Genomic DNA, 27,905 nt, shown 5'->3' with positions numbered 1-27,905 from the left:
ATAGGATTGAATCATCAGAGGATGCCGTTTAATTTCTCCTTAAGTCGGTGGTTCCCGTCAGGTGAGACATCCACAGCCCGCATGCTCTCTGGCTTGCACAAGGGCACCGTGTCACCGTGAATGAGAGATCTCACCTGACAGCAAATCCTGCTCCTTTTAGCATCAATAACTGCAAGCCAGAAGGGAACGTGTGTCCTACATAAAGTGATCTTTCTCTTTTCAGGTTCTAAATTAGTTCTGAAAGTGAATAGTTGTAAAAATGTTGACATTTACTCTCTGTTTAAGCATGCTTGCTATACGGTATTGGTTCTCAAACCTCACTCCCCAGCACAGTTGTCAGATTCCTAGGTGCCACCCCTCATCGGTTCTGATTGAGTTAACTTGGGGTGGAATCCGAGAAGCTTGGCTTTTCCAAAGCTGCTTCTTGAGTATTTCCACTACAGGTAGTGCCTATCTTTCACATAACTACATTGCAGACAACCAATACATACAGATACCTCCTTTTCTACCTCTGAAGTGTCTCTGTTCTCTGTTCTTCCACCTTCTCCTCAGTTCCTCCAACGAAATCCCATGTGGTTTTTTGATAGAAAGTTGTTTTGCAAATATCCTTAGTTTCTGTGGGCTCTGAAGTGGAGGGAATTCAGCAGTGGGAATCAGCACAGGTAATGCTGATTAGGTAATTAGATCCCGCTAATGCAGGGATCTCAGAAAGTCTGATTTGCATGAGCAGTGCCTGGTCCCTGATCCAGAGCCGTATTTACTCTGCTCATCTCTCTTGTTTAGGGACAGTTCCACTGCAGACAGCAGGATCGATTGTAGCTAGTTTAAGTAGATGAAGGTTTGATTCAGGGGATTAGGTGCTTCAAAACTGTTGGAAGAGCTGGACTAGAAGGCTGACGTCCTAGAGACAAGCTCCCAGAACCCTTCTACTGTGCGCAATCAAGGAGGCCACCACCACCTCTGTAGGAAGCTGATGATAAGGAAGCCATTGCTCCCAGAGGTCTGCTTCTTCTGCTGCCCTTAGGAAAGCAACAGTGACCACTAATCCAGGAAAAACTCAATTCAGGAACCACATAGAAAGTGGAATGCTTCACACTCTGCTTCTCTCTCCACATGACTCACTATTCAAAATCAAAATTTCATGTAAGGGACTTCCCTGGAGATCCAGTGGTTAAGACTTCACCTTCCAATGCAGGGGGTGCGCATTCGATCCGTGGTCAGGGAGCTAAGATCCCACATGCCTCGCGGCCGAAAAAACAAAACATAAAACAGAAGCAATATTGTAACAAATTCAATAAAGACTCTAAAAAATTTCATGTAAGTTCATCTGACTGGTGAAAACTAAGAACTAAGTCTTGCCTGGACCCCTAGTTACAGGAGTGTCTTGGATTTTTACCCCCACGTTTTAACTCTTCAGTCTCTTGATAACTAGAAGAGAGTTAGAATAGATCTTGGACCAATATATTCTCAGCATCCAGTAATTCCCTTGAAGCTTGAATATTTTCACTTCACTTTATTACGTTTTCCTTAGTATCATTGTTTATAAAGTTAATTTGGGTCCTAGAATTCTGTGATTATTTTATTATAGTCAGTGTTTCTGTGAGGGGAAAAACATTTCTAGAATCAAAGAACATTCGTATCAATATATTTTTAGATTGAAGCTCTTTATAATGTGGAGACTGCCTTTTTGGAGAAACTATCTTGTTACACACATGTATATGCATATGTATAGGTGTTTATGCTATGTGTATTCTATGAGTGCAAATTATCTCGAATAGTACATATGCTATAATTAGTATTGAGGTCCATAAGGATCCACTGGAGGCCCAGCCAGATTCTGAGTGCCATAACAATTAGAGTAGATAACATTTATTGAGCCCTTACTTTGCACCAGGAGTCATGCTATATGTATGTGTTCTTAATCTGAATTCTTACAATTCTATGAGTTTGATATTATTATTATTATCAGCCCATTTCACCAAAAAGGAAACTGAAACTAAGAGAGAATAAGTAACTTGCCCAAGATCCATCGCTGGTAAGTGGCACAGCCAGGACTTGAATCTAGGACTCAGATCATCTAACAAAATTAATATTAGTGTAACTTTAGTGTAGGTATTTTATTTTAATCTAATACCAGACTGTGAAATTTGTTTTCTCTGTTTCTTTCTGCCTCTTTGCTGGTGTGCGTGTGTGTGTGTGTGTGTTTTGGACATGTTGAGTTTGATGTCCTATGGGGCCTTCTTTTATCTTCTCATCTTTGTTTAGCATGAAATTTAAGATAAAAAAGTTTATTCATCTACAGCTCCAAAAGAAATACTAACCCACATTTGTCCAAATGGTAAGCAGGAAAGGAGAATGTATAGGTTCACAGCTCATCAAAAACTAGAACACTCTTGTGATACTTCACCATCTGGTGGTCAGAAACTCAAATGAGCCATCTGGGCACTAACTAAGCAAAGACCATGTTATTGAGGTACCTTCTAACTTAGCTGAGAATTCTGTTATATCTTGGCCATTAGCCAGTTCTGAGGACTGCTGGCTAGCTGTCATGTAAAAGTGGAATTCTCAATCCATGCTCTAACCCATGCAGATCTTAGCATATATAAGAATTGTGTGCCTTCCTGTTTGCCACTGTCAGAGGTTCTGGTCCTATACTACTCCACTGAAAACCATTTATACTGAGGCCACTTATGACCCTTGTAGTTGTCATATCCAATAGCATTTTATACTCTTGACTACTTGTCCTTTCTAAATTCTATCGTCTCATGATTTCTAGAAATGTACACTCTCTTGTACTTTTCCTTCTGCCCTTTTAGTCTTCCTTCTCAGGCACCTCCTTAAAAGTTCCTCTTTTTTTTGTCAGTTCCTAAAATTTAGATATTTATCAGGGTCCTTTGTTTGGTCTTTTGGGTTCAATGGGAGCTCTTGGCAAGTCTTAGTAACTTCTGAATCCTAACTTCATCCCCAAGGAAGAGGGATGATTAAGTGGGATCAAGGGCAATGACATTTATTAGAACCACGTGCAGGGGAGTCTCTCACTCTCTATCTCTTGATTATTACCCTTAGATAGTCCCTCTCTTCCTCCCATGATACTGGGAGCAATATAGGTTTGGAGCCATTACTGCTAGGGAAATACCTTATCCGGAGAATACCTTGGTGTCTGGATTAAACAGTCTCTATTCTAGACCATGGCAAAACCCCTTGCTTTGTCCTCTTGTTTACCTCAGTTTGCCTTTCCTTTGACACAGTTTTCCTTGACACCAGAGTGGTCAGTTACAGAGGACTGAGACTTGTGTTTCAGTGTAGGGCAAATGGGCTAAGCTGCCTCTCAGCTTCTTGCATGTGTTGTAGATCCTTTGCATCTGCCTCTGATTTTAGAGCATGGATGGTCCAGTCTCGCTCACCCAGAGACTTTCTACACTGGTGAAGGTATAGTGGTGGAGTGTTACAGTGGGAAAGCATACACTTTGGCCTCATCTTAGTTCTTGACCTCTAAGCTTGTATTTCCTTGAGGAACTTGTGATGGGAGTTTGAGGGTAAAGGGTAGAGCTTGGGAATTCGGTGGCAAGACAAAGTTTAGGATTCTGGCTTCTGAATATCTCTTAATAGATTTCCATCATAGTCATAACACACACGACCTACTTCTTATTCTATATATTCTTCTTTTGCTTCTAAACAGAACTCAGCAACCACATATATGCCAGCATTTCCAATATTCTTGTTTTCAGTCCAGTTGTCTCTCTACTATAGGCCAGACACATGTAGTCCCGTGTCATCTGGAAACTCTGCCTTGTTCCACAAGACCTCAAACATGTGCCAAACTAAACTCGTAATCTTTCCGTCTCTCACCTCCTGAATCTGCCTTTCTTTCTGTAGCTCACCAATAACAGACATTCAGGTCAGAAACAAAGAGGTCACCCTTGACCTGGCTCTCTCTTAGCCCCCGCATTCAACCTGTCATTAAGTTACACGGAGAGAACCTTGACGGCTACACGGCTTGTGGGATCTTAGCTTCCCGACCAGGGATTGAACCCGGGGCTGTGGCAGTGAAAGCCCTGAGTCCTACTCACTGGAATGCCAGGGAATTCCCCAGAGAGAACTTTTAAAATAGCTTCCTTGAATCCACCCTCCCTTCTTTACCCTCACTGTCACTGCTTCATTTAGGCCTTCATCGTTTCTCACATTTTATAACAATAGCATCCTAAGAGGTCTCTCCAATTACAGCCATCCCCCAACAGCTTCCAGCTATACATGGAATGGAGTTCAGTATTCCAGAACAAAACCGAAAACCCTCGTCTCGCTCCTCTTGTCCTCTCACTGCCCATGCTGTGCTCCCATGGATCGACGTCCGGTCCCAGAGTGTACGCTCTCCATCCGTGGCCCAGGGACTGCCACCCCCCTGCTCCTGCTGCCCCAGGTGTCCTCACCCTGAAGATGCTGCTCCAGAGCCACTCCCTCCTCCCTTCCTGACCCCTCTGTCTGGGACTTGTTCCTTCCACATCATCTCTCAGCACCCTTTGCTTTTCTCTATCATAGTACTCGCCTCATCACAGTATGATTTTCCATTTCCCCACCTGTTTAATCATTTTCTGCTAAACGGTGGTCTCCATAAGATCAGGAACAGAAGCCCAGCCCAACACACAGCCTGATGTTTACTGAGCATAATTTATGTGGTTTAAATCAGTGAACTATATATTTGTCCAGAAAGAAAGAACCTTGTGTGCCACCCTCAGGACATGTGAGATCTAAATAATTCAGCCAATCATTTGAAATCAGAGTGTCCCTCATATAGACAGTAAGTCATAAACTAAGGGCAGAGAGAAGATTCTCTGTTCCTCTCTTCCCGAGGGCCCTCAGAGTGCTCAGATGAAGACCGTTGAGGATGGCCTTGAAGGTAGACTCGATTTGTCAAGAGGTAGAGGGACTTCAAAACTCCAGCTATGAACATGATTTGGGGGACCACCAGGAATTCTATGTGGCTAGAAAAGGGGATGGGAGTGTGGAAGGAGGAGAGGGTTAATTCTGAAGGACCTTGAGAAGGTTGTCCTTGACCTTGACCTTGACTGTGTTGTCCACAGTCACATAGTCTGTAGTAACTGAGTGGAGAATCAAGTTATTTTATTTGAGAATGAGCCAGGAAAGTTATTGCTCAGAAGTAGTGACCAGAGTTCGACTGCCTCATCTGTCAGATTATGTATGTATCAAGAGTTATCAATCTTGAAATCTGATTATATATTTTATCCAAATATAAAATTGATATTACATGTAAAATACATAATGACCCTTCAAAAGATCTGTCAGTCCACAAGCAGAGCTCCATTTTGTGAACTGCAGAGTTAGAATGGGAAGCTACAGAGTTTGGGGAAAACCATCTCTAAATTTTTGAGGCCAATTTCAATGGGAGAAATAAAACCCCAGCACTTCAGGGGAGGAAGATTTCAGGGGCAGCCTGCCTCTATTCCCCCTGACTTCCAGCTTCCTGCTTCTCCGTTTAAACCTACACTTAGGCACAGAACGGCCCTTACCTCCCCCTCAGTTGGTCAGCTCAGTCCTACACTTTGTGCTTCCCAAAATTTCCTCTGCCCCCTTCTTTGTGCTTTCAGGAAGCCCCTGCTCTGCCAGCAACTCCCCGACTTCACTTGCTCTTCCCTTTTGCTCCTCCAGTAGCTGTTTCTCAGACCAAACCTAGAGTCCTCTGATGCCAGCAACCTGTCAGGTCACACTGAAGAAGGAAACCCCTTATCCTGCTCCACTCAGGAAGTGGGGGAGGAGATCTGCTTCTTCATTATCTCCTGCTTCTGTTTGCATGATAAAATACCTGCTCTCCATCCACAGTTGCTCAACCCAGTATCTGAGAACCAAGATACTGTTTCTTAGAAAGGAGTAACCACAAAACAAGGATAAGCAGAAAGTAGAAATAGCAGATCTCTCACTGTAACATCATTTGTGGTAAAAGGATCTTGCATGTGCACAATTGTGATATTGGAACTCAGGTGCTGTCTTTCTCTTGTTCTCATTTCCTATCTTAAATGGAGGAGAGGGCTCTTGTGACATGAACACAGTGAATGTTAGAAAAACAGAGCCAAAAAGGAACTTTTTTTTGAGTACCTGCTCTATGCTAAGACCTTTCTGAATCCTCATGACAGAAAGATCATGAGATATATGTTCTGTCCCCAAAGAGCTCTTGGTTTAGTAGAGAAGGCCAATTTATAACAAATATGTTGAAAGTTGTGTAATAGCGTACACACAAGATTCAGAGCTAACAGAATGGGAATTAATTGTTTGGGGTGTGCATGTGTGGATATGTGAATGTGTGTGTCTGAGAGAGAGGGAGAGAGGGGATCTCATTTGTTTCCCATGAAACTCCTCTGAGATAGTCATTAATATCTCTCTTTTACAGATTAGAAAATTGAGGCTCAGCGTGGTTGTGTAATTTGACCCAGGTTATCTAGCAAGTGGTTACCTTGACATTCACACCCAACTCTGTCCAAAGTCCAGAGTTGTTTTATTTCACTTTACTGTCTCCTGTCTTCATAGCCCCATGATCTAGGATGGTAGAAAAGAACAAGGGAGTGGAGCTAGGAAACAGTATTTGTTATCATGAGCACTCTGTTGTAACATAGATGTCTTGTGCAGCCTTACTCTGCATGACTCCGGGTTTCTCTCAGCACTGTTTCTATGTAACAAGAAACCATTTAGCCTTAAACAGGCACTCCTGATTTATGTTTAATAACACCTTTTCTTCCTAACTTTGGCCGTATATGCATGTTAATGGGTCTTTTAATGTAGTGTGCATCCTGGATGAGATTACCCTGGGACATTTGTTGTCCTGTCACCAGCTGTTTAGATTTAGTTTTACAGATTGAACCTTCAAGAGGTTGTTTTTACTCATCAAAGAACCAAATCAGTAGTTGGCCTACATGTTGGCAAAAGAGCTGTTTCACGATCGGAAACACTGTGCCTGAATTTGCATCTGGGTAACTGTGGGAGGGATAAAGTGATTCGATTTTAGACTTTTTCTTTTTGTAATCAGGAAGGTAATACCATGGAGTTCTTGGATGAGATTCTTCTTGTAGATGTCCACCACTTCTGAGACCTAAGACCAGTTCTATCTCAAAATTCCAGGTAGAGTATGACAGACATAGCGAGAAGACCACTGAGTTGAGATTCCCTTGCTCGTGGACAGGCCTTTCTCTTTTCTCTAGGAAAATAGAAGTCTGCTTTATTTCTACAGGGATTTGAACTTTTTCCTTTGAGAACTTGGAGTTATCCCCCATTTGCACCCACCTTTGACTTTTAACCCAGCATGGTTGTTGAAGTTACTGGCTTCTTTCTTTAGACTTTGACCTTACCCCCTGCAGATGCCCACAGCCCAGAGCCCTTTCTGTTTTACTGGAATGCTAGCTCCAAGGAAGGAGGACCTCATTCATCACAGTATCCCTGGAATGGTGCTTTTCATAAGTATGTGTGTAATAAAGTTGGTACCACTAGATACTCAGGACGATCCATCTGAGCCTGAGACTGATTTCCTCTTGGGATAGAAGTCCCCCTCCATTCTTGGCCATATGTCAGCATCACAGCAAAGCCTTTTTTTTTTTCCTTTTCTTGAATTTTTTTCCCAGTTTTACTGAGATACATTTGATATATAACATTATATTGGTTTAAGGTGTACAACATGATGATTTTGATACACATATATATTGTGAAATGATTACCACAAGTTTAGTTAACGTCCATCACCTCACATAATTACAAATATTTTTTCTTTGTGATGAGAACTTTTAAGATCTAGTCTCTTAGCAGCTTTCAAATATACAACCTTATAGCTGGAAGCTTGTAACTTTTGCTGCCTTCACCCAATTCCCCCATCCAGCACCTCCCACTTCCGGCAACCAAAACATCTCTTTTTCTACGAGCTTGGTTTTTTAGATTCCACATATAAGTGAGATCACACAGTTTTTGCCTTTCTCTGTCTGACTTATTTCACTTAGCATAATGTTCTCAAGGTCAATACATGTTGTCGCAGATGGCAGAACTTCTTCCTGCTTTTTATGGCTGGATTCACGTTTTCTTTATCCATTTATTCACTGATGGACTCTCAGGTTCTTTCCATGTCTTGGCTATTGTAAATAATACTGCATTGAATGTGCAGGTGCAGATATCCTTGGGATAGTGATTTTGTTACCTTTGGATATATCTCCAAAGTGGAATTGCCAGATAATCTGGTAGTTCTAGTTTTAATTTTTTGAGGAAACTCCATACTGTTTTCTATAGCGGCTGCACCAATTTGCATTCCCAGCACCAGTGCGCAAGGGTTCCCTTTTCTCCACATTCTCGCCAGCATTTGTTATTCTCTTGTTTTGTTCTTGTTTGTTTCTTTGATGATGGCCATTCTAACAGGTGTGAGGTGATATCTCATTGCGGTTGATTTGCATTTCCCTAATAATTAGTGATGTCAAGTACCTTTTCATGTACTTCTTGGCCATTTGACTATCTTCTTTAGAAAAACGTCTATTAGTGAAGCTCTGATATACTCTTTTGCTTGCCTTTTGCTGAAAGATGAGAATTAATGCCCTTTTATCTTGGGCCTGGCATAAAGCTTATGGCTAGTAAATGCCAAACTTTCTCAGCTGAATCTTCTACCTCTGTGTCCCCTCTTAGGTGCTCTGAGATGGCCATGGGTGTTATTGTTCAAGCATTTGTCCTTCTGCAATTCACTTTTCACTTCCTAGTCTTCCTCACTCAGCATGAAGAGAAACTAGGCAAACATGAAAAAGAAATGTGGAGCTTACTCCACTCTGTATGACAGTCTCTAGGTCCATCCGTATCTCTACAAATGACCCAATTTCGTTCCTTTTTATGGCTGAGTAATATTCCGTTGTATATATGTACCACATCTTCTTTATCCATTCCTCTGTTGATGGACATTTAGGCTGTTTCCATGTCCTGGCTACTGTAAATAGTGTGAAGTAAGTCAGAGAAAAACAAATATCATATATTAACACATATATGTGGAATCTGAAAAAATTGGCATATTCGATCTTATTTACAAAGCAGAAATAGAGACACAGATGTAGAGAACAAACGTATGGATACCAAGGGGGGAAAGGGGGAGGTGGGATGAACTGGGAGATTGGGATTGTCATATATACACTATTGATACTGTGTATAAAATAGAAAACTATGGAGAACCTACTGTATAGCACAGGGAACTCTACTCAATGCTCTGTGGTGCCCTAAATGGGAAGGAAGTCCAAAAGTGAGAGGATATATGTATATGTATAGCTGATTCACTTTGCTGTACAGCAGAAACTAACACAACATTGTAAAGCAACTACACTCCAATAAAAATTTAAAAACAGTGTAGAGCCACCCCCACCAATTCTTTTCTTCTTTCTTGCCCTTCTATGCTTGAGCAAGAAGAAAAATATTAAGTTATGTAGCTGTTTCCACACAGGTTGTGTAAAATCATGTTAATTTATTCAAAAAAACGTTTAATGAGTGTTAACTGTGTCACACAAATTTTTGAAAGTATGATTTTTTTTCTGCCTCATAAAAGAGATTTAGAATCTCTCATTTATAAATATTAAACAACAATGACTAGTTTATGAGTTCTCTTGAAATTGAAGGACAATAGTATTTATAAATTCCACTAACATTACTGTTAATAACCTGCACATTTCATAAAACTGGATACAGACTGCATTGTAAAGAGCGTTTTCTTCAGCTAAGGGAACTTTTTTTAAGTGTATCTCTAGGAGAATATCTTCAAAAACCATGAAGGGGAGGGGAGGAGGGAGAGAGGGGGGAGAATCAGAGAGAGACAGATTTATAAGGGTTTCTTCACATATTATAAAACAACTATATTGTAAATATTATAAAATCAGCTAGAGGAAGAATTGTGTCTTACACATTCTTTGTATCACCCGGTGAAGGTACTCAGTAACTTTACCTCTGAGTTCCTATAAAGACATATTTTAATAAAATTGAAATCAAAAGTATCTGTTTTTTCCTTTCAAATCTATTTAATACTTAATAGTAAGGATTAAAAGAGAATCTCTCCTTTTTAAAGAAAACAAACTTTCTATAAATGCAGTGTCCCATATGCAGAATCTGACCTTTTTGTAGAAAGACAAGCCTACACCAAAATGGACTGACTCAGCTCAGAGTTTTTGAATGTATTAAAGTTTGCTCCCATTGAACTGACATGTAGACAAGTGTTTATATGAAGTCTGTTGTCAGTGTATGTGTTGAATCATCTGCACCTCCAGCCAGGAAAATGATACTTGGTGCAAAATCAGATAATCAGAACTTGTCTTTGAAAACTAGAAGAGCTGAAGGGCCAGTTGTCACTTGCCTATGAGCTTGTTTATGCTATGAATCTAAAGCAAAATTCACTCAAAAATACAACAAACTAGTGAATATGACAAAAAGAGAAGCAGACTCACACATATAGAGAACAAACTAGTGGTTACCAGTATGGGAGGGCCCAATAAACAAGTGGGGGAGTGAGAGGTACAAACTTGTGTGTAAGATAAGCTCAAGGATGTATTGTGCAACACGGGGAATATAGCCAATATTTGGTAATAACTTTAAATGGAAAGTAACCTTTAAAATTTATATTAAAAAAATAGAGAATTCCCTGGTGGTCCTGCGGTTAGGACTCCGTGCTTTCACTGCTGAGGGCCCTGGTTCAATCCCTGGCTGGGGAACTAAGGTCTCACAAGCCTCATAGTGCGGCCAAAATAAATAAATAAATAAATAACCAATCAATAAAAAATAAAATTAAATTGAAAAAAACACCAAAACTCAGTAATTCAAAAGATTTAAAGGCTCCTAAACAGAGCTGTGGAGATCTGCAAAAGGTTTATTTCCCATGTGAGGGTGTAACGTGTGTTACATGTCCTCTGCTTTTGCACAAATATGCACATGTATTTAAAAGTTGTATTCTTTCGGTAGTACTAGTACTGAATCAAATATTCGTCAGATCCCTGTGTTACCTAGAACACTTGCTTAATAGTAGTATTTTCAGAGCAAATATATTATTTTATGCAGTGGTAGGCTCACTTTACCTTCTCTTCATGATAAAGATGAAATTTTTAACTATGAAAATTATAGGGATTTTCATTCAAAATTGAGGAAAAGAACAGAATTCCTTTTATCCTAATTTGTTTCTTCTGTGGTCAAGATGACAGAATGGGTATACTTCCCCATTCATTTGGAACACAGAAAATCAAAAAAAAAAAACAACAACTTTTTTTTTTAAAGCAGAGTTTCACTAAAAGCAGAATTTAAAATAAAAATCTCTGATGAACAAAAATAGAAAAAAAATCCACATGGTAAGCAGGAGCTGAAGTACCCAGGACACTGAAACTGGAAAGTGGGAGCAGGCCCAGTAGTCCAAGCCCCATGAGGTACTAAAAAATGTACCCACCATGGTGAGTCACAGGGGCCCATGCCCTCCATGATGTCAGGGGCTGAATTAGAAATGACATGCAAGGAGAGGAAGCAGAGCTAGTTGCTCATTCCAGTGGATTTTCCAATAATGACTTCATTTGCTACTACGCAGACTGGGACTGTCAGCTTCCCATTGGGCAATGTCCCAAGCTTCTAGAATAAGACCTAGTTCTGAGCTGTGGACTCTCGGGTCAGGCTGAGGCAGTGGTGAAACTGCCCACTATACGAATGTGAGTTTAGGAAAGGATAAAAGCAAAGAAACAAAACAAATAAAATTTCCCTGGCAAGGAGAACTCACAAAGCCCAAATTTAAGACTATGTGGAAATTCAAGATTATGAAAGATAGCAAGTGTACCCAACAAGTGGGAGAAATTACACTTGAGGAATAAGAAATAATAAAGCATTTGTCAAATGATTTCAATAAAATTATTTTATATATCTTTGAAAGAATAAAAAAGGACTAGTATCCAAATTAAACAGTAATTCGAAATTGTGAATTAAAAAAATCAAAAAATTTGAAACTAGTGTAGATAGATGCATCTAAGAACCCATTAGAAATCTTGAAAATGAATTTTTTGTATAGATTAAAAACTGAAAAAAAAAAGACTCCAATGAAGAGAATAAATAGATTGGACACAGTAGAAGCAATGGTTAATGAAATGGGAAATAGAACTGAGTAGGTTACATAGAATATTGAGGAAGGAAAGAAGGGAAGATAGAAAAGAAAAGAAAGAAGGAATAAATGAAAAATATGAAAGAGAAGAGTCGGGATGAATTGAGACATTGAAATATATTTTTAATAGGAGTTCCAGAAGGATAGGATGAAGAAAAGACAATATACAACAGATGATAACAGCTAAGAATTTTCTAGAACTGAAGAAAGCCATGAGTTCATAGCTAGAAAAAGCACAGAGTGCCAATCAGGTTAAATTAACACAAAACAACAAAAGTCTACTTGTAAACACATTTTATGGAACCTTTAAGTTGAAGTAATATTTTGAAACATTATTTTTTTTTTTTTAGCCATGTTGTTGCCAGGCAGGACAGAGTTTGTTTGTATTATCTCTCTTTCTGCCACCATGATCATCTATTAACCTGTTTTTGTAAACAGTATTTATTAAGTTAAGGGGCATGTGATTAAAATAGCCAAAATCTGAATTTTGTTTTCTTATCAAGGAGAAATATACTTTGATTTTGCCAGTGGATTAGTTTTCTATCCACTGTTTTCTCTCATCGTTGATGTTTTCTCTCATAATTATATGTATTCATCAATAATATGAATATATCTAATGCTCAGTTAAGTATTTTCTAATTTTCTCCCAAGGTTTGAATATTACTAGCTATTGTGCAGATACTCAGGTATCGCTAGTTCATTCAAGACTGTTGATTCCTTCCTTCCTTAACTTTGGTCTAAGTTACTATGAACTCATGTAATTGAACATTCCGAAGCCATCTTGTCTCCAAGAGTTCCTGGAGTGAGTTTCTGATTTTTTTGCTTGATCTATTTTATGGGAGACTTAGAGGACTGATATTCAGCTGATACACACCTATGTGATGTTACTGGCCAGCACTGACCCTGATTGGTTGGTGTTTCAATTATCTATTGCTGCATGACAAACTACCTCAAAATTTAGTGACATAGAATGATTAAAACATTTATCTTTCTCATGAATCTGAAGTTTGGGGAGGGTTTGATGGGGCCAGCTTATCTCTGTTTCACTTGGTGTCAGCTGGGGTGGCTCCAAAGCTGGGGGCTGGAATTATCTAAAGACTCGCTCACATGTCTGGTGGTTGATGATGGCTATTGGCTGGGACTTCAGCTGGGGCCATGGCCAGAATACCTATACTTGATGTTTCCATGTGGCTGCTTGGCTTCTTTGGAGGATGGCAGCTGGATTCCAAGGGTAAGAGACAGAGAGGAAGCCAGGTGGAAACTGCATGGTCTTTGTGACTTAGCCTTGAAGTCACCCAAGGCCACTTTTATTTATTTATTTAAATTTTTATTGGAGTATGGTTGATGTACAATGCTGTGTTAGTTTCAGGTGTACAGCAAAGTTAATCAGTTATACATATACATATATCCACTCTTTTTTTAGATTATTTTCCCATATAGGCCATTACAGAGTATTCAGTAGAGTTCCCTGTGCTATACAGTAGGTTCTTATTAGTTATCTATTTTATATATAGTACTGTGTATATGTCAATCACGATCTCCCAAATTATCCCTCCACCCCTTTATCCCCTGTTAATCATAAGTTTGTTTGCTACATCTGTGACTCTACTTATGTTTTGTAAATAAGTTCATTTGCACCCTTTTTTTTAGATTCCACATATAAGTGATATCATATGATATTTGTCTTTCTGTGTCTCACCTACTTCCCTCAGTATGACGATCTCTAGGTCCATCCATGTTGCTGCAAATGGCATTATTTTTTTCTATTTTTATGGCTGAGTAGTATTCCATTGTATATATGTGCCACATCTTCTTTAGCCATTCATCTGTTGATGGACACTTAGGGTGCGTCCATGTCCTGGCTATTGTGAATAATGCTGCAGTGAACATTGGGATGCACGTATCGTTTCGAATTATGGTTTCCTCAAGGCCACTTTTAACTCATTCTGTTAATTAGAAGTGAGTCACTAAGGCAGATCCATATTCAAGTTAGACTCACCTTTTGATGAGCAGCAGTATCAAAGAATGATAGACATTAAAACCCCTATCGTCCTTATAGGAGGTACATAGAGTAGGCAAATTGATAGAGATACAAAATAAAGTAGAGATTACCAGGGGCTGGGAGTGAGGGGAGAATGGGGAGTTTTTGTATAAGAGCTATAGAGTTTCTTTTGGGGATGCTAAAAAAGTTCTGGAAGTAATAGTAGTGATAGTTGCACAACATTGTGAATGTACTTAATGCCACTGAATTGTACACTTAAAATGGCTAAAGGGGTAACTATTACGTTATGTATATTTTACCACCACAATAACATAGTCTGCACCCATTCTAATGAATCAGTGCCTGACTTTTGGTCTTAATGTATTTTAAATATTCCTTCTGAATGCATGTATGTCCCCAAAGTATTCATGAAAGGTACGAACTCCTAACCCCTCCTTTTCCTGGCAGGGACTTCACAAAGGCAAATACTACTAATGAAAGGAGTGCTGACTTTTGCTAGCACTGGGCTGTAAGATCTAGAAAAGTTTGGAATAAGCTATTTCCAATTTTATTTGGTGAGCAACCCAACAGGGGAGCTACTTATAATAGGTAAGGATGCCTGATGAAGCACACGTTTTTCCATTTATGTTTGATGAGTGAAATTTTGTTTCACTCCAGGGAGAACTCACTAACAGGGAAGTTATAGTGGAGATTTTCAACTTTTTTTTTTTTTTTTTTTTTTTTGCGGTACGCGGGCCTCTCACTGTTGTGGCCTCTCCCGTTGCGGAGCACAGGCTCCGGACGCACAGGCTCAGCGGCCATGGCTCACGGGCCCAGCCGCTCCGCGGCATGTGGGATCTTCCCAGACCGGGGCACGAACCCGTGTCCCCTGCATTGGCAGGCGGACTCTCAACCACTGCGCCACCAGGGAAGCCCGAGATTTTCAACATTTTAAACCCAGCTTCCTCTTTCTATTCATCAAGGGCAGGAAAAGCCAAATAGACTCAATGACTCACAGAGTTGCACTGGGACTCCGTGAACACTGTGTTAAGACTGACCACGCAGTGAGCAGCAGGCCCAGAACCTTTCTGGCTTGTGGCACCTGGCACCTCCACTGAGGCATTTCAGTTCAGTGTCTGGTATCAAGGAGAAGCGTGGCTGAGATATAGGAACCAGCATCTCTGAAAAGTAATAGAAGAAAGTATTTAATAGTGAATGGAGGTGGGCAGTCAGCCCTGGGATCTTTTGTATGGCTCTAGACCCTAGGCCATTCCCAGAAACAGAAATGACTTTCTGGTATATTTGTGGTTAATTCCTTAATGTCAGACCTTAGTTAGTAAGCTACCGCAGCACATGGCTCACTACCCTTAGAAAAGTGGCTGTCCCCATTTCAGTGGGATGGTTCTTTATTAGGAATGCCAGAGCTTGGTTTCTTCCTGTTTTGCCACTAATTGAGGACCTCAACAACTGTTCTAATATGTTACCTCTGTGGTTTCTTAGTTTTACAACGGTGATAACATCCTCCTGCTAACTAATTGATTATTATGCTAACAGCATGAAATGTACTCCTTTGAGAATGCAGTATAGTGGTCGGAAGATTCTTTAAAAGGAAAGGTTTAGTAGATGTACAATTGAACACAGTCAGCCAATGTGGAAAGGAGAACTTTGGGCTGTTTCATAGTATTCCTCCTTCTGACTGTTTTGGAGTTTTCGGAAGTATTTGATAGCATTATTGTTATTTGTGGTGATACTGCTTGAATTTCTCAGAAAATGCTACGGGGTAAATACTTGCACACATGTGTTATATTTTATCAGACCTACTCGTGCCTTCAGATCATGTGCCATAAAAAAAGCTGATGTGTGTCTTTATTTTGTTTATTTTGGAAGTTCACCTCTATCATATAGTAAATTTCCTTAAAAGTAAGTCAGTTGCCTTTAGAAGGCAAGGTAACTAGTCCTTGTCTTCAAACCTCTTGCAATTATTTTTGGTGGCAGGTTTGTAACCACGACGCCTTAGTTGTAAGGTGTGTTGTAAGCCTAGATAATTGTTACTACTAGTTAAGTGAAATTTTAGAGTGGTTTATGTAAAAAAGCAGATTCAAGGTTTTCCCTTTAATAACATTCCTCACATGTATTCTGCAGTGCTTTCTCGACAGAAGACAGTAGGAGAAGCTGTGACTGGATCACTCCCATGTGATTGATCATCCATCACGTGTACGTCGAAGAACTCTGGTTAGTTTGGCGCTTTACTGGCGCCTGCTTTTGAAGACTCTTAAGACCAAAATGACTGAGCACATGTCCCAAAGTGGTGAAAGCTGCATTAGAGTCCTTCCAGAAAAGTTCTTTTCTGCTTCAAGTGAGGCAAGGACTGAATACCAGAGAATTATATGAGTTTGTCCTTTCTGCCTTTGGGAGTTGTGCAATCCTAGTGTGCAGAGGTGCTCTAGAGCTCAGTAAGGGAGGAGGGGAAATGGGGTGTGTATTAGGAAGAGGATGGAGTAGGGTTGCAGTTCCTGGGGTGTAAGAGAACCTTGGAGAAGGGTGATGGAGATAAAAGTGTCATGGCTGGGTGAAGGGAGAGGGAGTAACAGATTGCTTTGGCGATAGAGGTAGGACGTGTGCTAGAGAGGAGGGCATTAGAAAAACTTGAAATCCAAGGAAAGAAAAGTCAGTTATTCTTTTCTTTGCATTTAAGAGCTCTTCCAGTACCTCTCACCTTATTAACATGCTGAAATCACAGTCAACCAGAGAAAACTGATTGCATGGTATCCTATTTAAATAGAAATGTCAAGATATAGAGATTGAATTGAGTGAACAGTGGGCTGACTTAAAGTTCTGGGGATGAATGTGATTACTCAGCAAGTTTTTTTCTGAATGTTCTGGTGCAGTTTACAGAATTGGTACCATTTGGCCAGGTTTAGCTTGCATTCCCTGGCATGCTCTACTCCTCCTTAATAACCCGTTTCCCTTGTTAGTACTCCTTGTATGTATGTCTTCCTGGCAAGATTGTAAACTGTGAGGGCAGGACCACATCTACTCTACTAACTACTCCATTTCCAGTACAATGCCTGGCAAAAAGTCAGTGCTAACTAAATGTTGGCAGAAGAAGCAGCATGATACAGATTCTGTAAGAATTAAAGACAGTGTTTATAAAGGACTTCATTCTGTTTCTGGTTCTTAGTAGGTGCTGAATAAATGCTTTTATTATTTGTAATAATAACATGAAAATCTTCTTTCTCTGGTTCTTGTTTTATTGGTTAGAAGAGACCACTGCAGTGAAAAAGCTATGATGATTCAACATCACTATGTTTGAACAAGTATGTGAGAATGTGTAAACTCTCCTTAAGATGCTTGCTAGAAAGTCCTCATTTCAGAAGAATATAAAGCAACGTGTGCACCTTCTTTTTTTTTATAAATGTATTTATTTTATTTATTTATTTTTGGCTGCATTGGGTCTTCATTGCTGTGCGCCGGCTTTCTCTAGTTGTGGCGAGCGGGGGATATTCTTCGTTGTGGTGCGCAGGCTTCTCATCACAGTGGCTTTCTCTTGTTGCAGAGCACGGGCTCTAGGCACGCGGGCTTCAGTAGTTGTGGCGCACGGGCTCAGTAGTTGTGACTTGTAGGCTCTAGAGCACAGGCTCAGTAGTTGTGGCGCACGGGCTTAGTTGCTCCACAGCATGTGGGATCTTCCCAGATCAGGGCTCGAACCTGTGTCCCCTGCATTGGCAGGCGGATTCTGAACCACTGTGCCACCAGGGAAGCCCTGCACCTTCTTAATGAACCCTTCCTTCCAACTTCTGGTGGCTGTCTTTTTCCATTATACCTAGTAAGTCAGAAAATCAAACAGTGAAACCAAAAAAGCTAAAACTAACCATGGGAAGTGACATAAATATTTACACATGGCTTCCATAAGCATGATATATGTTTATACCTTTAGTATGTTTTGATTTGTGTATCCTACCACCTCAAGATGTAAGCTTTTAGCAGCTGGGATCCTTATCCTGGACATATTTTGTATGTTCTTTATTGTATCTAATGACTATCAGAGTCCACCAGTAAATACACCAGACTTAGTAGAGATGCATGCATGGCTAATTCAGCAAGCATTCTTATCTACAAATTTTGTGTTTTTGCTCAGCTGCTGTATCAGTAGACTTGAAGACTTGGCTACAGCTGTCCTGAGAGGCTATCTATAAAAATGCAGGTGTTCAGCATTAGCAAATAGTTCTTATTATGTGGATTGACTTTTGGCAGTTAGTAACGATGTTTCCTGAGATTGAAAAATGATTTTCTACCTTAAACAGTGGTTTCACATTACTGGAATGCCGAATTAAAAAAAAAAAAAAAACCCACGCGAAATTCCTCTCATCAAGTAGTGCTGAGACTGTTTTTGTTAGTTGTATACATTTCATGATTTGTATATTTTATAGTAGAATGTAAGCCTTTCTTTTTAACTGTTGTGGTTAGGTTTAGGCCCTTTGCCAAGTGAAGCAGACTATGAAGAATTAGGAAGGGTAATGCATCCTGGGGTTCTGTTTCCTTGGCCGGAAGCCAAGGAAAGACCTGGGGCTGGAGATGTTTTCAAGGTTTTAAAAATATTAGGGCATCTTTGTGTTTTACTGTTGTTTTGCATCATCACCTACTAGCAGATCGCCTTTCATTCCTGTTTACAAGGAGTTCAAATGCTCTTTGTGATATATCTGTTAACCCTTCCTTTACCTTAACCTGAAGGTCATGACTGGGCAGAATTTAGGACCTTGCTTAAAATGATTTATGGGAAGTTAAGACATCTCCTGTCTGTATTTCCTCTGTTTCCTATATATGTACCTATTGATTAAGCCAGAGGATGTACTATATGGCTTGATATCTGTTAACCTCTAGGTCAAAAATACAATACTAGTAAAACACTTAAAGTACAAGGCAGAGATGTTTTCCTCTTGGAATACTGTAGAAAAAATACAGAGATCATTGGCAGAGCGTTAGTGAAGCTTGCATACAGTATATGAGCTCTTCACTGCTTGCTTTGGGGTTTGCTGAGGCAATACTGTAGAAACCAGTTTAACTAAACAAATAAACGAGAAGGTGGTACTATTGGGTGGGTGGCACTCAGGGACTATAATTGAATTGATCTTAAGGAAGGCTGGTTCTGTTAAATAATTTTCCTTACTTTGGCCACACATCGCTGACTTTTTGGAATCTTTTCAAGGCAGGTAAGCCTTGATATTGAGGAAAACCAAACAAACCAACGTCAATTATCTGAACTAAGCTCTACATTAGCAGACTTGAGTTACGGCCCATGGCAGGAGAATTCAGAAATGTTTCATGTGTAAAGGTTTCCCCTTTATCATCTTACCTTCTCTCTCCTTCAGGTCTTTGCAGCAGAGTGCGTTTCAGGTTTTTGTTCGACATATGAAAGGCTCAGTTTCAAAGGCTTGGGTTTTCACATCCATGTCAATATCACAGATTGAAATGTGACACGCGTACCTGGCTGCATACTTTCTTTAAACCTGAGCCAGTAATACTGCAAATGTGAGGGGAGGCACTCTTTCATCTCACACTTTAAAGTGAAAGGTTTGTTGATGTAACCCAATTTCCAGTCTGCCGAGGTCACCCTGTAATGTAGCGCAATGATGATAAGCCCATCAATCCTGTTTGATGTTCGAAGTTCCCTTCCCCTGGTTTTTACTCCCACTTTGTTTTGTAAAGTAAGTTTAGTAATAGTGATATTCTGGCTTGCTAACATGTGATGATGTGATTTCCCCTGACGCTCACAGAGTGGCTTGTTAAACCGTGCATGTGCCTTGCAGGGATTATGCCCTGGATATAATTAAGAGAGGGATAATAGAAATAAGTATGTTCTTACATACTTTTGAGAATGTTCTTGGGAAGGGTAAGTGATCAAATGCAGAGATTCTAACCCTGGTTCCTGGCTCTTCTGTGACCTCTAACAGTAGTGAAAGTTGCATTGTAAGCATTCAGTAATCAGTATGAAACCAGTTGGTGGTCTCAGTGCAGTCTCTGTGCAGTCTCTGATGCAGGTGTGTGGGCATGAACTGAGGGTCAGGGGAAAGAGGGGGATGGACAGGAGCCAGTGTTAGGGAGAGGAAGGGCATGAGAGAATGCCTCTGACATGCACAGTTGTCCTTGGTAGAACACATGTAACGTGACATCAAAGGCCACGCCATTGTTTCTGGTCCTGGTCCTAAGTTAAGAAGTAGAATCAGGGATGAACATGGACCAGAGCCTATTGCCTGGAATACTGGGAGGAGGTCCACGTTGGTTGGGGATCCGGCCAGTGAAATACAGGTTGAAACACATAAAAGAGCCAATATTTAGCCATTTATAATTTATAAAAGCGTATATGATTCAATGTTTTCATTTCACTTGATTTCATGATTCAGCCTAATTCTGTCTTCACTAGCCAAATAGGTTTTATCCTTCTGGTTTGGAAATACCCCCTTCACCACCCCTTTCTCATGGAGGGCCAGGTTACAGTGGGGACAGTCAGTTCTAACCAGCAGCTGTCTATTGTGACAGACATCTGTTATCTTTGTTGACTGGTCCCTTCTGGGAAGGAGAGACAGAAAGACACATTCAAGCTATAGTGCTGGAGGTCACCCCAGAAGCTCCTTTTATCCTTTTTTCCTTCAGTTGAATCATCCTGATGATGATTATTTACCCTTTGGCAAAGATCTCTGTCAGCAGCAATGGCGGTGTTCAGTGTGAACTCTGCTGAGTATAGCCTCTGCTAAGACCAGTGGACATTCGTAGATGAGATGTATGGTAGTAGAAAAAGAAATGAGACCAGTACTAATAAGGATCGCTTCCACATGAGTCGAAACTCTCTGTGTTATTTTCAAGCCCTTGTCGAGGTGCAGGGTACCATGATGGATTCTAGTAGCTCCACCTCCACCATTGACTCAGCTGCACAGTTCGGGCAGTCATGTAACTTCTCTGGTTAGCATTTTCCTAGCATAGTAAACCATTTCAGAGGTTTAGAAACTATAGCGGGAAGTCCTAGGGATCCTCTTGAGTTACCTCTGGATGGCTGCTGGGGAGGGTGAGCCATCCTCATTGGTCCAGCCTGGGTTTTCCACACCTCTTACCTCTCAGCCAGAGTAGCTCTGTCTTTTGTGTTTTATATTCAAAGAAAGAGTTCAGCAACTAAAAGAAAAAAAAAAATTTGAAGACCACTGGACCAAATGATCTTTAGGCCCTCTTCTAGCTCACTGAGGAATTAGAATTTTTCCCCTAAATATCAAAATGTACAATCTGACAGTATATGCCAGTACATTGCAGGGAGAGTAATTTTCTTCCTTTTCCAGGCATCCCTACTGAGGCCCATAAAATAGAAACATCTGTCCTTCTGGAAATACTGGGAAGGGAGGAAACTTTCAGCCTTCCTTCCAGACCCTTCCCAAAGGAGAGGGGGACTTATTTCATTGCCTGATTGGGGGAGAGTCACTGACTTCGTGTGGCTCAGCCGCCCTGGGTTTTCTTACGTCAGCCCAGTCTGCTTACAGGCGGGACTTGTTCTTTGCCCCTTGTGGCAACCGGTTGGGGTAGGCTGTGACCCTGCATTGGGGAAAACCTGCAGTTTGGGATGGGTGTGGGGAAAACCTGCAGTTTGGGATGGGTGCCTGATGTGACCTCAGGTACTAGCCACGGTTTCTGACGCAGCTTTACTGGTAATAAAGCTGACAGACCGATCCTGGTGTGACTCCTTGTATCCATTTCTCTGAAACTGTAGGAGTGACGGGAGATGGAGGAAATTTCCTTGGAGAAACTCCAACAAACAAAGTCCTATTCCTTGGCCATTAATTCTAGATTTCCCCGGTAGAGAGCCCATCTCCCCACTGCCCCACCAATCTCTTGACCTGTAGAGCAGTGGCTTCCGTGTCTAGATTAAGAATCTGTCCTGCTGTGTGCCTCTTCCCTCCCTACTTACTGCCTCTTTTGTTCTGGGCTGTGCCTACACCTGGTGCACAATAATTGCACATTGGATTAATAAGCAAAGCTCATTACTGATTGCACTCTTCTGTCCTGGTGCCTTGCTTTTCTTCACATTGCCTGCAGTTCAGTTTAATTCACAGCCTGGTGAACTGTCATAGGTGGATCTGGTCTTTACCAGAAAGCAGGGAGTTCAGTCTTGGTTGACAAGAGCAACTGGCTCAAGCACAGTGTTCTGTGCTCAGACATGCGGAACCCTTTCATCTCAGGATCCCTCTCTCCGTTCCGTCACGAGCAGATGTGCCTGCCAGTTGCAAGCTGTCAGGGAACTGTGCCTCCTGGCATGAAGTTTGCAGCTCCAGGAGGAAGCCCCTGCCTTCGTTCCTTTGTCTCTTTACTTCCCTCTGGGGCAGACTCCGTGCGGCACTTGCCCTCACCGCGATGTGCCCTTCTCAGACTGGTTCGTGGTGTCCACCAGGGTCCCTTTGTGGGTCCATCTTCATCTCTGCACCTGGGTCCAGGGGGAAGGCAGATCCTACGCCTCTCCTCAGCTGCACTGCTGCGCCGCTGTCTTAGCTTGTCTCCCCTGCTTGTGGCATGATACATTTCAGAATGCTTCCCTGCCCATCTCCTCTTCCCGCCTCCTTCCAGTGTCCCATTCCTGCTGGCGTGTGAAACTTACTCCAGCTGAGAGAGCCAGTGGACGCAGGGCTTTTTTTTTTTTTTAACATCTTTACTGGAGTATAATTGCTTCACAATGGTGTGTTAGTTTCTGCTGTATAACAAAGTGAATCAGCTATACATATTCATATATCCCTATATCTCCTCCCTCTTGCGTCTCCCTCCCACCCTCCCTATCCCACCCCTCTAGGTGGTCACAGAGCACCAAGCTGATCTCCCTGTGCTATGTGGCTGCTTCGCACTAGCTATCTATTTTACACTTGGTAGTGTATATATGTCCATGACACTCTCTCACTTCATCCCAGCTTACCCTTCCCCCTCCCCGTGTTCTCAAGTCCATTCTCTACATCTGCATCTCTATTCCTGACCTGCTCCTGGGTTCTTCAGAACCTTTTTTTTTTTTTTTAGATTCCATATGTATGTGTTAGCGTACGGTATTTGTTTTTCTCTTTCTGACTTAACTTTACTGTGTATGACAGTCTCTAGGTCCATCCACCTCACTACAAATAACTCAATTTCATTTCATTTTGTGGCTGAGTAATATTCCATCATATATATGTGCCACATCTTCTTTATCCATTCATCGGTTGATGGACACTTAGGTTGCTTCCATGTCCTGGCTATTGTGAACAGAGCTGCAGTGGACATTGTGGTACATGACGCTTTTTGAATTATGGTTTTCTCAGGGTATATGCCCAGTAGTGGGATTGCTGGGTCGTATGGTAGTTCTATTGTTAGTTTTTTAAGGAACCTCCATACTGTTCTCCATAGTGGCTGTGTCCATTTATATTCCCACCAACAGCGCAAGAGGATTCCCTTTTCTCCACACCCTCTCCAGCATTTATTGTTGGTAGTTACAGTAATCCAGACAGTATGGTACTGGCACAAAAACAGAAATATAGATCAATGGAACAGAATAGAAAGCCCAGAGATAAACCCACGCACATATGGTCACCTTATCTTTGATAAAGGAGGCAAGAATATACAGTGGAGAAAAGACAGCCTCTTCAATAAGTGGTGCTGGGAAATCTGGACAGCTACATGTAAAAGAATGAAATTAGAACACTGCCTAACACCATATACAAAAATAAACTCAAAATGGATTAAAGACCTAAATGTAAGGCCAGACACTATAAAACTCTTAGAGGAAAACATAGGCAGAACACTCTATGACATAAATCACAGCAAGATCCTTTCTGACCCACCTCCTAGAGAAAGGGAAATAAAAACAAAAATAAACAAATGGGACCTAATGAAACTTCAAAGCTTTTGCACAGCAAAGGAAACCATAAACAAGACAAAAAGACAACCCTCAGAATGGGAGAAAATATTTGCAAATGAAGCAACTGACAAAGGATTAATCTCCAAAATTTACAAGCAGCTCATGCAGCTCAATATCAAAAAAACAAACAACCCAATCCAAAAATGGGCAGAAGACCTAAACAGACATTTCTCTAAAGAAGATATACAGATTGCCAACAAATACATGAAAGAATGCTCAACATCACTAATCATTAGAGAAATGCAAATCAAAACTACAATGAGGTATCACCTCACACCAGTCAGAATGACACTGGGCTTTTTAATGCATTGGAACCGATGTGAGTCAACCTTGTTCTGGCCGCAGTTGCTGCCACAAGCTACGTCCTGCTCCTTTCCGTCTCAGTCACCAAGTCAGCACATACTTTAGTGTGAGGCTCCCACACAGGCTGTGTCTGAACTCTGTGCCTTCCCTCCTAGGGGCTCTGCCCCAAATGCCCCTCCCGCCCTCAGGGATCTGGTCAGCAAGACAGGGAGTCATTGATCTAGAGGGCAGGGGAGAGGATGGTCCTAAAGGAACTCCAGGGCCTGGTGCTGTTGACCGTGGCTCTCTTCTCTCTCCTGGTAGCTGTGTGGTGTGGCAGGGCCAGCTGTGCACAAAGGGCCAGGGACTATGTGGGCAAGAAAGAAATACTCTCAGGACTACGTTTCTCGTATACCCCTCCATTCACACTGCATGAGCGTACATCTGTTCAGTGGAACACAAAGGAGACCATCCGTCCCAAGATTTTTCCCACCCTCACGTCCCTCAGACGCTGTGATTTATCTCCTGCCGAGAGGCACTGCCTTTCCACCATCTCATTTGAAATGCAAGCCCCTGGTAAAGTGCAGGCATGTGGTCCGGTCCAGGCTGGATCCACATCAGAGGAGGCAGATCTGGGGTCTGGAATCCTGGCAGGGCGTCTCTAGGTCAGTTCAGTCTGCATGAGGGGAAACCCAGCAGGATCCAAGGGTAGACCTCAGTTGGCTGCAAGGCCGCCACCTCGGTGAGCGGTGGGTGGGAGGTCAGTCCCCCAGGCCACCAAGCTGGCATTCAGGCCAAGGCTCTGGTCGAGGTGGGAACTGTCGCACAAGGTCTGGGCAGTTCTGACACGGACCAGCTTTCACGTTTTCATCTTGAGCTCAGACCCCACATCTCAGTTCTAGATGTGTATGTCTAACTGCCTCCTTCATTTCCCTGTGGATACTAGGTTTCCAGGTATTTCAAATATCACATTTGGAAAACTCAGCTGTCATTCCTGTTTTCAACTCCATCACCACCAGCCCCTCAAGAAGATTTTCTCCAAGTCTGTCCTCCCCTCAGTCAGTGGCCCTACCATCCAGCCACTTTGCTCAAGCAAGAATCCAGCAGTGACCGTTGGTTCCTTCCTTTTCCCAATATACAAAGGAGTAGCAAGCTCTGTCATTTTTTGCCCAGCCTAAAGCTCAAATGCATCCATTTCTTTGCCACCACACTAGTTCAAGGCTTAATTACACTTCATACGGAACTTAGTCTCCTTATTGGTCCCCTCATTTCCACTCCTTTCTATTTTCTCTCTATATTCTGGAAAACAGTCAATCCTATAAAAATATAATTTGAATAACCGTTTAACTGTTGTTCCTTTGCTTAAAACCTATCAGTGCCTTCTTCTCCCTGTCAAAACAGAATCAACATGTATTTCTTACTGTGCCCCACGAGACCAAACTCTGCTAGATCTGGCCTCTGTTTATCTAACCCATACGCATATCTTTCCTCCTTCCCCTGCACCGCTATGCTGATTTCATTTCTATTATTTGAACTCGTCTGTTGCTTTCCCATTCAGGACCCTGATCCAACATTCCCTAACGTCTCCCGACCCCAACACTTTGCCTAGCTTGTTCCTCTCATCATTGAGGTCTTTATTTCATTGTCACCTCCTTCAAGAGGCCTTCCCTCTTCCCCAGTCTAACTGGGTCACCTCTTTCTGTCCTTTTTTCCCTTTCTTTGCACCCTGTTATTTCCTTCGTGCTGCTAATCACCATGCATAATTCTGTATTCGTTTAGCGCTTTACTTCACTCAGCTCCGGGAGGGCAGGTGCTATTTTGTTCAGTATCTAGTACAGATCCTTGTATTCCGTGAATGTTTGTTACATGATTGACTTATTTAACCCGGTGTGGGTCAGGGTGAGGAAGGTGGTGGTGCTGACTCAGAAACTGAGCATCTCCGCGGCTGCTAGTGCAGTGGGCAAATGCCAGACTGCCCTGCTCTTGCGGAGAGTGCTCTGAACACACCGCTCAGCAGGCCAGGCAGGGCCGAGGTCCCAGGCCTTCAGCACCTGCAGTTTGACAGGGCAAGGCAGGAACAGATAGGAACTGGTAATATCAGGGCCTTCAAGCACCTTCTGTGGCCTGTTTCGCTGGGGGCTGGACAAGTAACTGAAAGTCTGTAACATTAAATCATTATAAGATCAAGGCACTTGAAGGATATCAAATAATACTGGGAAGTGTATCCGACTTAACTGGTGTGTTTGCTAGGGGAGGGGCAGGGGGAACTGTACAATCACTTTAGGACCTCTATGTCTTGTGTGTCATTAAAGTCATCATACTGCATTTTAGGGAAATACACTCAATTAGGTTATACACGTGGACTATTTAGAAGATTCAGTATTACTACTACCACTTCTATTCCTACTAACACTATCAGATATACCTTATGAAACTGCTGCCCAGATTGTAGATAGAAAGCCACTGACCTGTCATTTTTGTTGAATGTATTAGGAAAAACTTTGCTAAAATAATGTTCTGATGTCCTAAATAATGTCCTATTATATTTCCAGCTTAGAGGTCAGGACTCTGAGATGCAGAGAGGTTAGGTTATTTGCCCAAGTTCATACTGTCAGGAAGTACCATATTCTGACTGTAAACCCAGGTTATTTGCTGTGTGATCTTAACATTGCTTGTAGATTTACAACCACTCCACATCCAATCCAGTCCTGGAGGTTCATTAAATTCCTTCAAAAAACACGCAGGCATATCCACAACCATCTGAAGATGGTTATGAGAAATATACTTTACTTTTCCTGTTAAAAAGAAAAACAGATTATGAAAGTCTAAAAAAAGTATTCTAACTGTAAGAAAATATTGAAAGTATAGCAAATTATGAAGATGATAAAAAAATTACCTCTCATCCTACCAGCCTATGTTGACCACTATTAATATTTTAGTGCATTTCCTCTAAGGTATTTTTCTGTGTGTATATATGTGTGTATATATATATATATATATATATATATATATATGTGTGTGTGTGTGTGTGTGTGTGTACATAGATGATTTGAAGTTATTATATCTCTTTACCTACTTAACTATCTATTTATATTTTAATATACTTTATATCATATCACTAACATTTTCTCACATATTAATTATTCTTCCATAATCTGATTTTTAGTAGGTTTTCTTTTAACTTTTAATTTTATATTGGAGTATAGTTGATTAACAATGTTGTGTTAGTTTCAGATGTACATACAGCAAAGTGATTCGGTTATACATATACATGTATCTATTCTTTTTCAAATTCTTTTCCCATTTAGGTTGTTACATAATATTGAGCAGAGTTCCCTGTGCTGTATAGTAGGTCCTTGTCGGTTATCCATTTTAAATATGGCCGTGTGTACCTGTCAATCCCAGACTCCCTAACTATCCCTCCTCTCCCACCCTTACCCCCTGGTAACCATAAATTCCTTCTCTAAGTCTGTGAGTCTGTTTATGTTTTGTAACTAAGACAACCCCCAGAATGGGAGAAAATATTTGCATATTTAGTAGGTTTTAAATATTTTATTATATGAATATATGCTAATTTGACTATCTCCTTATTGTCACAT

At 41.2% G+C, this 27,905-nt stretch overlaps 1 protein-coding gene across 5 annotated transcripts in view; it reads left to right on the top strand.

Moving 5' to 3' along the window:
• SUGCT (succinyl-CoA:glutarate-CoA transferase) overlaps nucleotides 1-27,905 on the top strand; it is a 684,957-nt gene that overhangs the window by 460,931 nt on the left and 196,121 nt on the right. Inside the window, exon 13 of one of the 5 annotated variants that reach the window (XM_060020211.1) lies at nucleotides 16,254-16,412. The exons of the other annotated variants lie outside the window; for them this stretch is intronic. Coding sequence (XP_059876194.1) covers nucleotides 16,254-16,277 — 24 coding nt within the window. The 3' untranslated portion in view covers nucleotides 16,278-16,412. Of the gene's footprint in view, nucleotides 1-16,253; nucleotides 16,413-27,905 lie in introns of those variants that run through there. 5 annotated transcript variants of the gene reach the window in all.

This window comes from Delphinus delphis, chromosome 9 (genome assembly GCF_949987515.2).
Source record: "Delphinus delphis chromosome 9, mDelDel1.2, whole genome shotgun sequence".
Lineage (NCBI taxonomy): Eukaryota > Metazoa > Chordata > Mammalia > Artiodactyla > Delphinidae > Delphinus > Delphinus delphis.
The sequence above is the reverse complement of the archived record's forward strand: the minus strand, read 5'-3'. Positions and strand labels throughout refer to the sequence as shown.